General features: G+C 31.4%; 2 protein-coding genes across 5 annotated transcripts; both read left to right on the top strand.

The window, feature by feature from the left end:
* Nucleotides 1-2,528: 2,528 nt before the first annotated feature.
* LOC111305594 (uncharacterized) lies at nucleotides 2,529-10,058 on the top strand. 3 transcript variants are annotated; one of them, XM_089750756.1, is made up of 14 exons: nucleotides 2,529-2,844; nucleotides 2,937-3,571; nucleotides 3,664-3,824; nucleotides 4,361-4,421; nucleotides 4,696-4,761; nucleotides 4,961-5,046; nucleotides 5,437-5,500; nucleotides 6,436-6,648; nucleotides 7,184-7,249; nucleotides 7,616-7,695; nucleotides 7,785-7,937; nucleotides 8,037-8,078; nucleotides 8,716-8,821; nucleotides 9,727-9,865. In XM_089750756.1, exons 1-11 carry the CDS (start codon nucleotides 2,703-2,705, stop codon nucleotides 7,900-7,902), a joined length of 1,692 nt encoding a protein of 563 aa, XP_089606882.1. In that variant the 5' UTR covers nucleotides 2,529-2,702; the 3' UTR covers nucleotides 7,903-7,937; nucleotides 8,037-8,078; nucleotides 8,716-8,821; nucleotides 9,727-9,865. The 3 variants fall into 3 exon arrangements, with proteins under 3 accessions (XP_089606882.1, XP_089606881.1, XP_089606880.1); XM_089750755.1 differs by having other exon boundaries at nucleotides 8,037-8,082; XM_089750754.1 differs by lacking the exon at nucleotides 8,037-8,078 and having other exon boundaries at nucleotides 9,727-10,058.
* A 1,245-nt stretch (nucleotides 10,059-11,303) lies between these two features.
* On the top strand, nucleotides 11,304-12,657 carry LOC111306234 (uncharacterized). Of its 2 annotated transcripts, none has more exons than XM_022904140.2 (2): nucleotides 11,304-11,426; nucleotides 11,686-12,657. In XM_022904140.2, exon 2 carries the CDS (start codon nucleotides 11,730-11,732, stop codon nucleotides 12,366-12,368), a length of 639 nt encoding a protein of 212 aa, XP_022759875.1. In that variant the 5' UTR covers nucleotides 11,304-11,426; nucleotides 11,686-11,729; the 3' UTR covers nucleotides 12,369-12,657. The 2 variants fall into 2 exon arrangements, with proteins under 2 accessions (XP_022759875.1, XP_089606687.1); XM_089750561.1 differs by having other exon boundaries at nucleotides 11,314-11,393.
* Nucleotides 12,658-13,013: the final 356 nt, after the last annotated feature.

Raw genomic sequence — 13,013 nt, 5'->3', positions numbered from 1 at the left:
TTTTATATTTTAATAATAAATATTACTAATTTTATTATTATATCAATAAAAATAATATTTTGAGAATGGTAGCACTATGTTAAATATTTTAAAATATTAATATAAATAATAAATAGTTTTGTTTTAAGTGTTTTTTATTATAATATAATATTTTAATATTTAATATTATTAAAATATATATTCCAAATATTAGTAATTTTAAAAATAAATAAATTCAATTTATTTTTATTATAAATAATTTTTAATATTTTAATAATTATTTCAATATTTTTTAGAAAAAATAAAATTTTTAAAAAAATCAAACAATAAAAAACATTTTTATTAACTCATCTAAATAATAAAAAATCTTTACTTTTCTAAAAAATATTAATTTTTTTCAAAAAAATATTTTTTAAAAATCAGAACTTAAGTAAATACTAATATTACTATTTTAATTATTTTTAAACCAATTTTGGTTTTTCCAAATCCACCCATTTTTTGGTTACAAGTTAGTTTACTTTAGATATAATTTTAGATTCAATACTCAATCCATCATTCTTTAACCCTTGATTGCCATCATTTTCTAAAGTTATAAACTAAAAAAACAAACATATCTTCCTTCAAAAATCAAGTAGAAAGAATGAACACTCAAAACTCAACATATATAATAGACATATCATTCCTCTTAACCTCATCTTAATAATTTACAAATTCAAAATCCAAGATTTAAGTCCTGCCCTTAAATGATTTTTGAGAGGTCAGTTTTTTTTTTTTTTTTTTTTATGTTTTACTAGCTTTTAATTTAATTTGAATGTAAAAGATTTCAATTCATTTTTTATTGATTGTCGTTAGTCAATCAATCATTCGATATTTTTCGTATATAAGAATGATTAACATCGCTTAAACAATAAGCTTGTAATACATATATATATATATATATATATATGATTAGGGATAAATTTTATAATTTTAGATATGATATATAAAAAAAAAAAGATACAATTTAAAATTAAAATTGTATATAAATTTAATAAAAAATAAAAAATAAAATTTATATTTAACATATAACTCAAATTATTATATAATAATTTTTCTATTTTTATATATTTAATATAAAATAAATATAATATAAACACATGAATTTGTTTAAGGTAGACATGAATTACTAAATCCGTAAGGTAGACATAAAGAATTTGTTGAAGGGGGGCGTGGTTCAATAAAAGGGGATGAACCAGACTTCAGCCCCAGCGTTATACAAATGACATAAGTAGGAGAAGAGGCCCAATGTGTGTTTTTTATCCTTTTTGTTTCCATTTGGCCCACTTTCTGTAGAAAGAAGGAAAAACGAAGGCCCAATCCCTAAAACAGTTGAATCCTCAATTCCCTCTTCCTCCCCTTTGCTTTCGGGTTTGTTGTAAATATAGTTGTAATCGAGTTGAGTTAAAATAATGTAACAAGAAGTTAAAATTTAAGTTTAACTTAAAATTTGTTGTTCAAATTTTTTTTCAAATTTGATTGAGTTTTAATTTTTAAGTTTAAATTTAACTTAAAATAAAAATCGAACTATTTAAATTTATTCGATTATATTCATTTAATAAAAAATAAGCTTGATTCTCTTAATAGATTTTGAATTCGATTTTCATACTTAATTTTAAATTCAATTATATATTTAAACTGAAGTTCATATTCAAATTTATATATAAAAATAAAATAATAAATTTTAATTACATATATTAAAATTTAAAATTTTGATTAAACTAAAATATTACTCAATTTAAACATTAAAAAGCTCGAACTTAAGTTACACAAACTTGATTTGATAATAATAAAATTAAATTTAAATTTTATTATAATCAAATTCAAATAATTTATGAATATTAATATATCATTTATACATGAACAAAAAAAAAAGCACTCATTTGTGGAATTCGTCATTCTTTCTCCGAATTGCGGCAGACTTGTGGCAATGTTTGAACTAAGTAAAATGAAATTTCGAATATCATTTTGTTTATTTTTTATTGAAAATATATGCCAGATCTAATGCTGCTAGCATGAAAGATATGCAATATGTGTTTTCATGCAAAGTTTGGTATTTCATCTGTATTTGCAATTTATTGCTAGGAAAATGCAGAAAAATATCCAATGTTATTAATGTATTGCTTTTGTTTTATAAATAGGTTTTGAAGCATGGGAGATGTTGTGTGGAAATGGAGTCTTTGACATATCAGTGAATCATGTACAAATCAATGAATTGTTGATGGACAAATATGTTAGGAATGGTAGATATTATTATTTTGTCATATTTGTTTTATAAAATATGATTATTAATTTTAAATTTGAATTGAATTATAATTTTATTTTTATTTATATTAAAATTATATTATTTATAAAAATAAATCTAATAAGAATGTATTAAATTTAAATCGTGTTGAATCATGTTATGTTATATAATATTTAAATGAATTAATATTAAACATATTAAGTGTATAAAATATATAATAAATAACTTTGTAGTGTTCAATAAGTTATGTTATGATCGTGTTTTAATTATCTTGACTGGCCTAAGAAACGACAATATTCCAGGTCTGGTTGGCCGTAAACCCCTTAATTTTTATGAACAGTGAACACTACCTAAAACCCCGCAGTCACTCAGCCCAGGTCAGGCAGGGCAGAGCATCCATAAACGCAGAGCGAACAAGAAGAAGAAGAAGAAGCAAAAGCAAATGGTGAACAAAGCATGGAAGGTCATTCCAAGACCTTTACTGGAAACGATCCTCAACAACCACGCCCAACACCACCGTGTCCCTCAACCCCTCATTCTCCACGGCCCCCGTGGCGTCGGCAAAACCACTCTCATCCTCGACCGTACGATTCCACCTTCCCTCCCCTCCCCCCAAATTCACTTTCCATTTCTCTTTACCATAGTCATAATTCACTTCTGGTTTTTCTTTTTCCAGGTCTTATTGGTGAATGGAACAAAGGCCCCCACTTAACCGGCTATGTAGACTTCGCTCAATCAATCAAAGATCACCATCCCAATTTCGACGGCTCCTTTCCTTGGTCCTCTTGGTCCACCTGTGACCGACCTTCTTTAGCCAACTGCCGAACCCAACTCGAAAACTGCCTGGAATCAATGGCTTATAAAGGTGTCAAGCTTGGAACCATTAGCTCCCACCAAATCTTCTCCACTCTCAACAAATGGCACGGGCTAAACACTGCACTGCGCCAGATATTAAACCAAAACGCTTCTAAAACTGCTATTTCTACGAAGGTTTCAAGCTCGGGTCTATGGGATCGAGCGGTTTTTGCATTATCTGCTCGATTAAATGCCGAAGAGATTGATGGGGTTTTGGAGTTTGAAAAGAAAGGGAAGAATTTGTCTATAGAAGAGACTTCTTACTTTAGGGAAGCTATTATGGCGTTGAGATTGGCGAAGGAGGTGATTAAGGTGCACCAAAAGTGGAGAGCTAATGCCATTGCTGATTTGAATAGGAGTGGACGGTTTTCAAGGTCGCTAGCTCATTCATGTACGGATTGGCCTTGTTTGTTGCTTGAGTTGCTCTCTCAAGCTGCTGAGAGTGACCATTTTCAGGTAGTTTGTTAATTAGAAAATTTGGGAGGAACCTATTTATTGCGTTAAAAGTGGTTTTGTCAATTAATTATTGTTTTGTTTAAATTGAGCAGCCAAAGTTGGTCATAAATAATATTGAAATTCTTCGGAATGCGATATTAACGGATGACTCAACAGTGTGTGGATCAATGTATCATGACAGTTTGATATGGAGAATAATTGCTTTAGGAGCAAATGAGCGATGCCTCCCTGTTGTACTTGTGACATCAGATAGGTTAGGACCATCAATATTTAGCCATGTTCTTTGTTTAGTTTTATTTACTCTACGCTAAATATTTCTATTTTCTGTAAGTTTCAAGTTTAGACTTTTCAATTTTCTTCCTTAATTATCTGAAATATTGCCACCTTTAGAAAGCTGAAGGCCAAGTTCATGATGCACATTGTCTAAGAGCAATAATTTTTGAGAAATATTTAGTTTCAAGTGCCTTTTTATTGTTTAGCTCAATAGAACAGGGAAGTATTGCCAAAACAGTAAAAATGTGCTACAATCTTCAGAATTACAGCTATTTAATGTTTTGTATCCTCGCCAGATATTGACAACTGTGAAGCAATTCTTGCATGCTGTTGTTTGATGGTCAATTTTTACATTATTATGACATATTTTGGTTAAGGGAATTATGAAGCTTTCTTCCTGTGCTTTATTTCTTGGAACCTTCACAATGCTTACGTTTACATCTTTTTCAGGTGCCTCTGCACTTTTCCAACTCTTTTACTTCTATTTCTAACTTCTTAGTTCTAACATTTTCTCAGCTACTATTCATATCGAGCTTTCATGGATTTTGGGTTTCCAGATATATTCATCTCTCGTGAGGTACTTAGAAAACTATATACGATACTTACTTTGCACGTACATGTGTGTACATGCAAACACATGGAGACACACCCATAAAGCATGTTCTATGAATGAGCATGCACATATGCATAATGCATCTATGTGTTTCATTTCATTGGCTTTCAGTTAGTGTATTTTCACCTTCAAGTTTCAAAAATTTTCTTAAGAACTTTGATCACTCACTTTAGTATGTATATAGTATAATTGGATGATGCTAATGCATGACAAATATTTCAATTTGTTTGATTTGCAGACCTTTGGTTGGACTCCACAAGAAGCTAAACTACACATGGTTACCGATTACTTCACTCATGCGGAGGTGAGTATTGATTTGCTATTGCTTTAATGCAACATGATAAAAAATCACCATAATCAGGAAAGAAGGAAAAGCCCCATCAAATTTTATTTTTAGTTCTTAATATTCTGTAGAGGGTATTTTTTCCTTCAAAACCATCTATCAAAATCTTGAATTACTGACATTCTTTGCAAGTTTTAAGTGACCTTCACTTGGATTGCAGTGGATGGTGATAGATGATGTGCTTGGGCCAAACCCTCGACATCTATTTGAGCTTTATGTGCTCAAACAAACCAACTATTACCAGAAGTAAGAATCGTTTCATGTTCAGTTTGGTGTATTATTATCTCATATCTCATATTATACACTATAATGGCTTCCAAAACTAAATGTTGAAATTTTTTTTTTCCAGATAATGATGAATAATTAAAGTGTGTGGTTATGGTGCTCCAGTGTGTTTGTTGTTGTTGAGTCTCATTGTATCTCAGTTGCTTTATGATCTGTCTTTTGCTATTTTTTTAAGATTCTAATTCTCCCATTCCCAGGATTAATAAAAAAAATGAATTTAGTAAAAAATTTAAATGTTAACATTTTAATATGGGTATTTCATGTTAAATAGAACTATTTTACTTCTTTGCTAGTTAAAATTAACGTTATGACTAAAACATTTTGTTAAACACTTATTTTCTTCAATGATAGGTTGATGGAAAACGAGGCAACTATATTTGAAGACATCGTGGATGCATATTTAGCGTATTTGCAGGTAAACTTCATTAAGTGAAAGCATTTTTCATATTATATCTTTTAATCCTTTTGGGTCCATATGCCATCATTTCTTACAAGTTACAATTTGTCAGGACTGGTTAACATACTAGAATTTGAACTTGGATAATTATATATGATGAATAGTCTATAAAAATTTATAAACTTCACAATTTTCACCTGATTTATTAATTTTATATGCTGTTTTGTCCTAGTAGTTATTCCTTGGTAACTGCATTATATTTTTCACTTTATACATGGATAAACAGCTAGCATATAAGCTATTCTGACCTGGATTGTTGACTATGGGTGATGAATTAGTTTTTCAAGATTCTAATATGCCATTATTTAAATATATTTAAAGACCCCATAACAAGAAAAGAAAGGTTACTTCTATCGCCATCATTGAAGTTGTTGCCCTAGTGGTTAGTACTCTAGGTTTGAGTCCTCACTAGTGCACTTGTGGGGCTTGGCTTAGCCTATGGGTTCAGCTTCGCTTGAGAGAGCACCTGTGGCATCTAGACCTCTCTCGTTAGCTCCCCGATAACTTTTTGCTTTGCCCGCCACCTCCCCATCAAAATAAAATAAAAAACTAACCACTACAAAGGTTGTTTCTATAGCCCGTTTTTTGCTTCAATGCTCTTTTGCTTTCTCAGATTCTTTGGAATGATTATTTTTTAGTTAATGTGGTGACTCCTTCAATGAATAATGGATTGATGCATTATAAATGAAGTTGGTTCTTGAAAAACTTACTAAGATATTAGAAATTATTAACATTTAGAATATTGATTAGCAGACTTATGATACTGTTCATTATTTTGAGGTGTGTTATTTTGATGCTGTGATATTATTCAATGTTTTCTTTTAATTGTTTACTTTGGTTTTATTTTGTTTGTGCACCATTGCTATCTTACATTCCCTGCAATACATTTTTAGGTTACTGTGGTGAATCCGTCAATGAATAAAGCACTGATGCTCCTACAAAAGTTTGCCATTGATGCACAAAGTGGAAAGATTTTAGAAGATAGATTACGTTTTGGTGCTCCTTGGAGACATCCTCCGTCATCCACGGACCCTATTACATGCATGGAATGGGCAAAGATTCAACTAATGGATTTTGTTCAATCTCTAGTTAACGCTGAATTTGGTGTAAGTGTGTCCTTATGCATTCCCACTTCTTTTAAATATTTGCTCTTCTGGTTCTTTTGTGATTATATTTTGTTGGGATTATGCCGGCTGTAAATATGGGAATGCCTAAGATAATCCATTTTTACTCCAAATTTTGTAGTACATTTTCCATTTTTGGGATTATGCTTCCATATTCTTGTTGATGTTTTGAACTTCGTTTTTCACTTTTTTGATTTTTGGTAATGATACTTATTTTTGCCTCCTAAAGTCTGGCTTCAACTTCATAACTACCACTCCTGGTCATTGCCAGTGATTGGCTGATTTTTTTTTACCAAACGCATCAGGCATTGGAAACTTAAAATGTCTTCCCGTTAGACTGTCACTTACAAGTTGCCACAGATTTGTTGCTATTCATCTGCATGCTTATTCTTGTTTAAATATATCACTATAACCATAATAAATTTCTTACTTTAGGTCCTCAATTTGCTGTACAATTGTCATTCTCTGTATTTATTCATGCTTTAAGTAATTTTTTTCCCCTTATCTTGGTGCATAGGTTAATTATCTAGCTGACTGTAGCCTAGAGATCTTGGATGATCCAGCTGCTGTTGCATTAGTGGAGGTATTTCTTTTTGCTTTCACGCTATTGTTGGTTTTATAATTTCCCCTGGCCTTTGATTTGATTTAAGGATAGAGTTAAATCTTTTAGCCAAATCTAACTTTGTCCAATGACCAAAACTTATGGTGGAATTCAATTACTTATTGCTTTGAAGTCTTGCTGTATTACTGGTAATATTTGATTTATTTCACTTTTTAAAAAAAAATTGCCTAAAATTTTTGCCAAATATTTCTGAACATGTGCTGAGAACTTGATATTGTAAACAGACAGCATGCTATAATATCTTCTTAAACTGATCTTGTGTGGCATTAGGACCCATATTTTCGTGTGCAAGGTTAAACCCATTCTTTGCAAAATACCACTTTCTAGGTTGGCTTGCTTTATGCTCAAAGGGATCCTTCTTTCCTTCGCCCCATCTCTAAAGGTGTTCAGAGGTGTCTTGCAAGATGGTAAGTGAGAGAAAGTACCAAAAATGGGAATGGAAGTGTTACATGCTTATGAGTGTCATATGCTTACATGTCCTAATGTTGAACCACAGGCTTGTCCATGAGCGGATGCAGTTGAGTTACCAGAACTTGCTTCAGTATCTGTGGCAGCACATTATACGTGGTCGTAGCTACCGGCATTTGATGCTTCAAGTGGGCTATGATAAATAGAAAATAGGAGAGGACATGGAGCACATCAAACTAAAGTACTAATCTGTTTTTACAAATTCCTTGAGTCTTTGAGTTATGATGTAGTTGTCATGTCAAGGAATAAGGAATTATTATCATATTTTTTAAAATTTCAGGATTCTCCTAGCATAGATGTTGATCTAAGATTCACTTAAAGTGTAGGTAAATTTCTTTTTTTTTTAAAAAAAAAAAGAAAAAAAATTCCTATTTGCATTATTTCATGTTTCATTTGTCCATATTATCAATCGAGGACACTATCTATAGTCAGTGCATTGGAGGTCCTGTTATCTGCTTGATTTTGCTGAATTCTTTTGCACATTAATTGGAGTTTCTGTTATCATCTACTAACGATTCCTTCTTACATAGTTCATATATGTTCAGCACTTTCTGCGGTTGAGCCTTACTGTTCTACAAGTTCCTTGTGTGATTTTATGTATCTTCCTAATCCTAAAAGTTCCATTTGTTAGTTGTTACTATGTGGGGGACCTTTGGTAAATATCTGAAGGTTAAATAGAATTTCAAATATATTGTAAGATTTATTTGTCCTTGTTAGATTTCTTGATGTGCTTTGAGATTATAGTTAGAAGTCATTTTTTGGCATTTAAAAGTTTTAAGTGCATATTTTGTGGACAACATACATGTGTGATGACGTTAAGCTATGATCTATATTCTAGAATGTTGTTTTGAGTTGATGAAAACTCATACCTTACATTATAGATCTTAGTTTTAAGCAAAACTTCTCTACATTGCTGTATAGGTTACATTACATGTGCTAAATTGGTTTTTCATGTATAGGTTGCTGTCGGATGTGCCTGCTTTTTTTTGAGATTGGGAACTAAGAACTTGACTAAACTAATTTGTGGATGCATTGCTATCAGAGACGACTTTTGATACTAACAAGGTGAGTATTTTTTGCAATCATGCTATGTTTTAACAATGACATTCTGATTTGGATAATTTGAATGGTACTTTTCTTCCACACTATTGCCTAAATGGACAAGTTGACAGTAAAGCAGATATAGGCAAATTGTACATATATATTTTTTTTCTATTTGAATGGTATATGACATTTTTTTTCCTTTTTCTTTTTTATAGGAGTTAATTACACTTTTGATACCTGAGCTTTAGGAAAATATACAAATTGGTACCTAAAAAATAAAATGTACATTTTGCACCCTACACTTTCAAATAATAAAATGTACATTTTGCACCCTACACTTTCAAATAATATATCATTTTAATCCAAATTCTAATACTATTAACTTACATATATGATATTTAACCAGTTTAATTTTGTTATATGTATGTTATTTGTAAAATAAAAGTGTTAAATATTTTGTAAAAGCACCATGTGATACTACATGACAAATAATAATTGACTGATTTTAAACAATTATTACGGTTCAAGTATAATATATATTTTTAAATTTATATTGAGAAAAGATGTTCATAGTATGTGTGATGAATACATAATAATATTGGTCAAATTCACATATATATACTGATATGGTTAGCGAGAGTAGAGTTTGGGTTAATATGATAGATAATTTGAAAGTTCATAGTACAAATTATATATTTTATTTTTTTAGATTCTAATTTGTATATTTTCTCAAAGTTTAGATATCAAAAGTGTAATTAACTCTTTTTATAATGTCCTAAAATCATGAACCATCCACAGGATTTATTTCCTGTGTTGCAACATGGATTACCTAGATGTATTATGAGGCCTGAACCATATTCTGAATGCTTAATGCTTGCAAGTACAAAGAAAGAATCTAAACCACTGCTGTGTCCTGTTGTCTGCAGCTGACGTTTATTGAAAATGGTAGCTTGGGATGATCATCTGTGTTACTGAGGTATATATTTATCCTGAACCATTTTTCAGAAAACTTGTGCCGTGAGCATTCAATAGTCATTTATATGTGTTCCTATTTCATTTAACAGTCCATTAAGTAGAATACATTCATTTTAGGGTGGTTTCTCATGTTACATGATGATAGCAGATAGAAAAAGGGGTTTGTGGGTGGCGATAATGATATGCTGCCTCGTGAATAATAGGTAGAAGGAAGTTATTTTCTTATTTGTAGTTTATTCTTTTCTATGCTTCAATAAAAAAGAAGTTGATCTCTTCTGATCCATCATCCACGGAATTTATTCAGGCTGAGAGATCGAACTTTATCGTTTGCAAATGCAATTATGCATTGGTGAAAATATTAGGGGAAAAGGAAAAGCACTTGGCATGGACCCTGAAAGATCCAAAGTTGAAACGACTCATGTTACAACTGATCATTGCATGTTACTGCTAATCATTTATTTTTCTTTTTCAACCAAAAGCAAGAATTAGAAGTCGATCGCCATAACTTTAGCGAAAAAAAAAAAAAAAAACCAAAGGAAAAATCAATCCAATGCTACTCCTATAACTTAGACCAATTTTCTGTTGGGTGGGGATAAGCCCAGTTTTCCATCATTAATTAGCTGTTGCAATACCTAACTCATAATCGCCGGATTTCACGGCTTTTTGACTTTGTGAACCAAAATTAGATTCATATCTCTTTTTTAAGATTATATTTTAAAATTTTTTTATTATTTTTATAAAAAAATTACAATGTAAAAAAAAATATAAATGTTAGGATTTAAATTTTAAATTTATTAAATATTTTATTAAGCGTGATTCTATGAATCATTACATTTTTATTTTCGATATAAAATGTTGAGCCTTTATTCGTTCTAAGGTGCAACCAGTGTAAATTTTCCAGTGGCTGACTTAATGTAGTTGCCGTTGCGGCTGTCTTCCTATTGGTCTCAAGAATAATGGCTACAAGAATATAAATAAACATTAAAATCTGAAACTCCTTCCTGAGGCCTCAAGAGTCCATGATTGGCTGCTAAGCTCTATTGACCAAAGACCCTTATAATTGTATCTGTTCAATACCTTTTTTTTTTTTCTTAAAATTTAATAAAGAGGCAAAGAGGCTGCAATTTAAAAACTAACGAAAGAAGTTGTAAGAGTTGGAAATTAAATTTTAGATATATCGATTGTTATTTAAATTGATTGTAAAAATAAATTGAGGTTTAATTAACTAAAATAAGCGCTAATGGTTTTTCTTTATCGTATATTTTCACTTTCATAGTATTTGCGTTACAAAGTAAATTGAACATATTCATGATCTAGTGATTAAAAAATTTAAAAAACGTATGTAAAGTGGGAGTTGGAACGTCATCCTATCCCTATTCAATGTCCATCGGAAAAAAAAAAATTTTTTGAACATGAATTTTGGCAATAATTTTAGACAGAGATAACAAAGGTGCAATATTTTTCTGAAAAGCGTCCGGATTCCGGACCCACAAAACTTCTAATTACCATCCGACAAATTGATCATAATTCATGAACTCTGGATATCTCCAATGCGACGCGGTTTCTCCATTACCACTATCTCTTTTATATTCACTTGGTTTCCACTTACTATTTTCAGGTTTTGCTTCTTTCGCCCAACTACATTTTCCTGGTATTTGAATTTTTTTTTCTCCTTCTGGATCTTTTATTTCTTATAGCTATTCTCCTTTACATTTATTTTCTTTTGAATTATGGTAGACCAAGTATATGGGGAAGAGTATTGGATCTTAATTTCATGCATAATGCAACTTTTCTATTCAATGTCTGCATGCATTTATTTCATCTATAAAGCTTCATCTGTTCTTTTCATTTTCCTTTTACATTTCGATTTTCTTTGATTAGTTAAACAACGTCGACTCTGAACTTTGCAGCCCATTATATACATGTAGAAAAAGCAAAGTAAAAAAAAAAAAAAATGGAGAGCATGGTCATAGACAGAACAATGACGAAGTGGAAGAATCTGAAACAAAGGCTTGGATTGAAGGCAATGGGGTGCTGCGGAGCCACCTGGACTCCCAGAGCCAGAATTTCAACTATTTCAATCCTACTAGAAGATGAAGATGAAGAAGCAGCTGAAAGGCAGCAAGTTATTATGAGCAGGAGCGGCAATGTCGTAAATAACCGTATTCAGAATAGAAGAGAGAACAGTGCCAGTACCCCACTGTTGGTGGGGCAGCAGCCAGTAGTAGTCACACCAGGTAATTCAGGGATGAACTTGGCAATGGCTCTGGCAGCTGAGCGTAATATGCGGGGAAACAACGTGGTTCCCAGTCCCACGCAGGTGAAGACGTTGATGAGATTGATTGAAGAAACGGAGGGTGTTGATTGGAATAATTATAAGAAGAAAAGGAAGGACAATGTTGTTGTTCATGTTGAAGGTGGAGGAGGGAGCTGCGATTGGATGTGTTGCGTGTGCATGGAGAGGAAGAAAGGGGCGGCTTTTATTCCATGTGGGCACACCTTTTGCAGGGTTTGTTCCAGGGAAGTCTGGCTCGATCGGGGTTCATGTCCTGTCTGCAACCGTTCCATTCTCGATATTCTTGATATTTTCTAGATTTCAGAGTTTCAGACCCCCCCCCCCCCAACCTCCCACCTGTTCTTGTTTTTTGCTTCTTTTTCTCTTTTCTTTTGGGGTTGATGGAGATTCCTGAAAATATTCTTTGAGGGGAATTTTACATGCAATGTAAGATGAAAGCAATACCACAACAACACTTTCAAACCGCTTTCATTTTGGTATTTGGCTGATTGGCTTTACAAATGTTAATCACAAGACACAAAAGCATGTATCTTGACAAAAAAAAAAAAAAAATCTGTTTGGATCCAGGAAAAGAAAAGAATTTCCATTGTTTAGCTACTACTTAGATTAGAGGAAGAGAAAATGGAAGTAATCAAATCATTATTAATTTCAAAATGATGAAATTTACATTTACTTTTAATCAATAAGCAATAAAACTCTGAAATATAATGTAGTTAGTTTAAAGTCATACACAACATATATACATATGTTGTTGACCTATATATAAAGTGTTATAGCAAATAATACTCATTTGTTTGTATATTGATTCGATGATGGAACGTTAAATTTTTAATTTTAATAAATTTGATATACAAACTTTAACCGTCTCGAATAAGAAAAAAAAACCAATAATTATTTCATATAACTTTATGTCCTTCCTAAATCATATGTTCATAACCTTGA

The sequence above is a fragment of the Durio zibethinus genome, chromosome 21, assembly GCF_047325235.1.
Source record: "Durio zibethinus cultivar Kanyao isolate XHJ-2024 chromosome 21, ASM4732523v1, whole genome shotgun sequence".
Classification (NCBI taxonomy): Eukaryota; Viridiplantae; Streptophyta; class Magnoliopsida; order Malvales; family Malvaceae; genus Durio; species Durio zibethinus.
This window is presented reverse-complemented; position numbering and strand designations above follow the sequence as displayed.

What these genes read in the sequence shown, in the direction of transcription:
- LOC111305594 (XM_089750754.1), top strand. Translation starts at nt 2,703, where the DNA reads ATGGTGAACAAAGCATGGAAGGTCATTCCAAGACCTTTACTGGAAACG. An exon ending in CTGCTGTTGCATTAGTGGAG is followed by an intron (nt 7,250 to 7,615) that starts GTATTTCTTTTT and finishes ACCACTTTCTAG; the next exon opens with GTTGGCTTGCTTTATGCTCA. An exon ending in CAGAGGTGTCTTGCAAGATG is followed by an intron (nt 7,696 to 7,784) that starts GTAAGTGAGAGA and finishes GTTGAACCACAG; the next exon opens with GCTTGTCCATGAGCGGATGC.
- LOC111306234 (XM_022904140.2), top strand. Translation starts at nt 11,730, where the DNA reads ATGGAGAGCATGGTCATAGACAGAACAATGACGAAGTGGAAGAATCTG.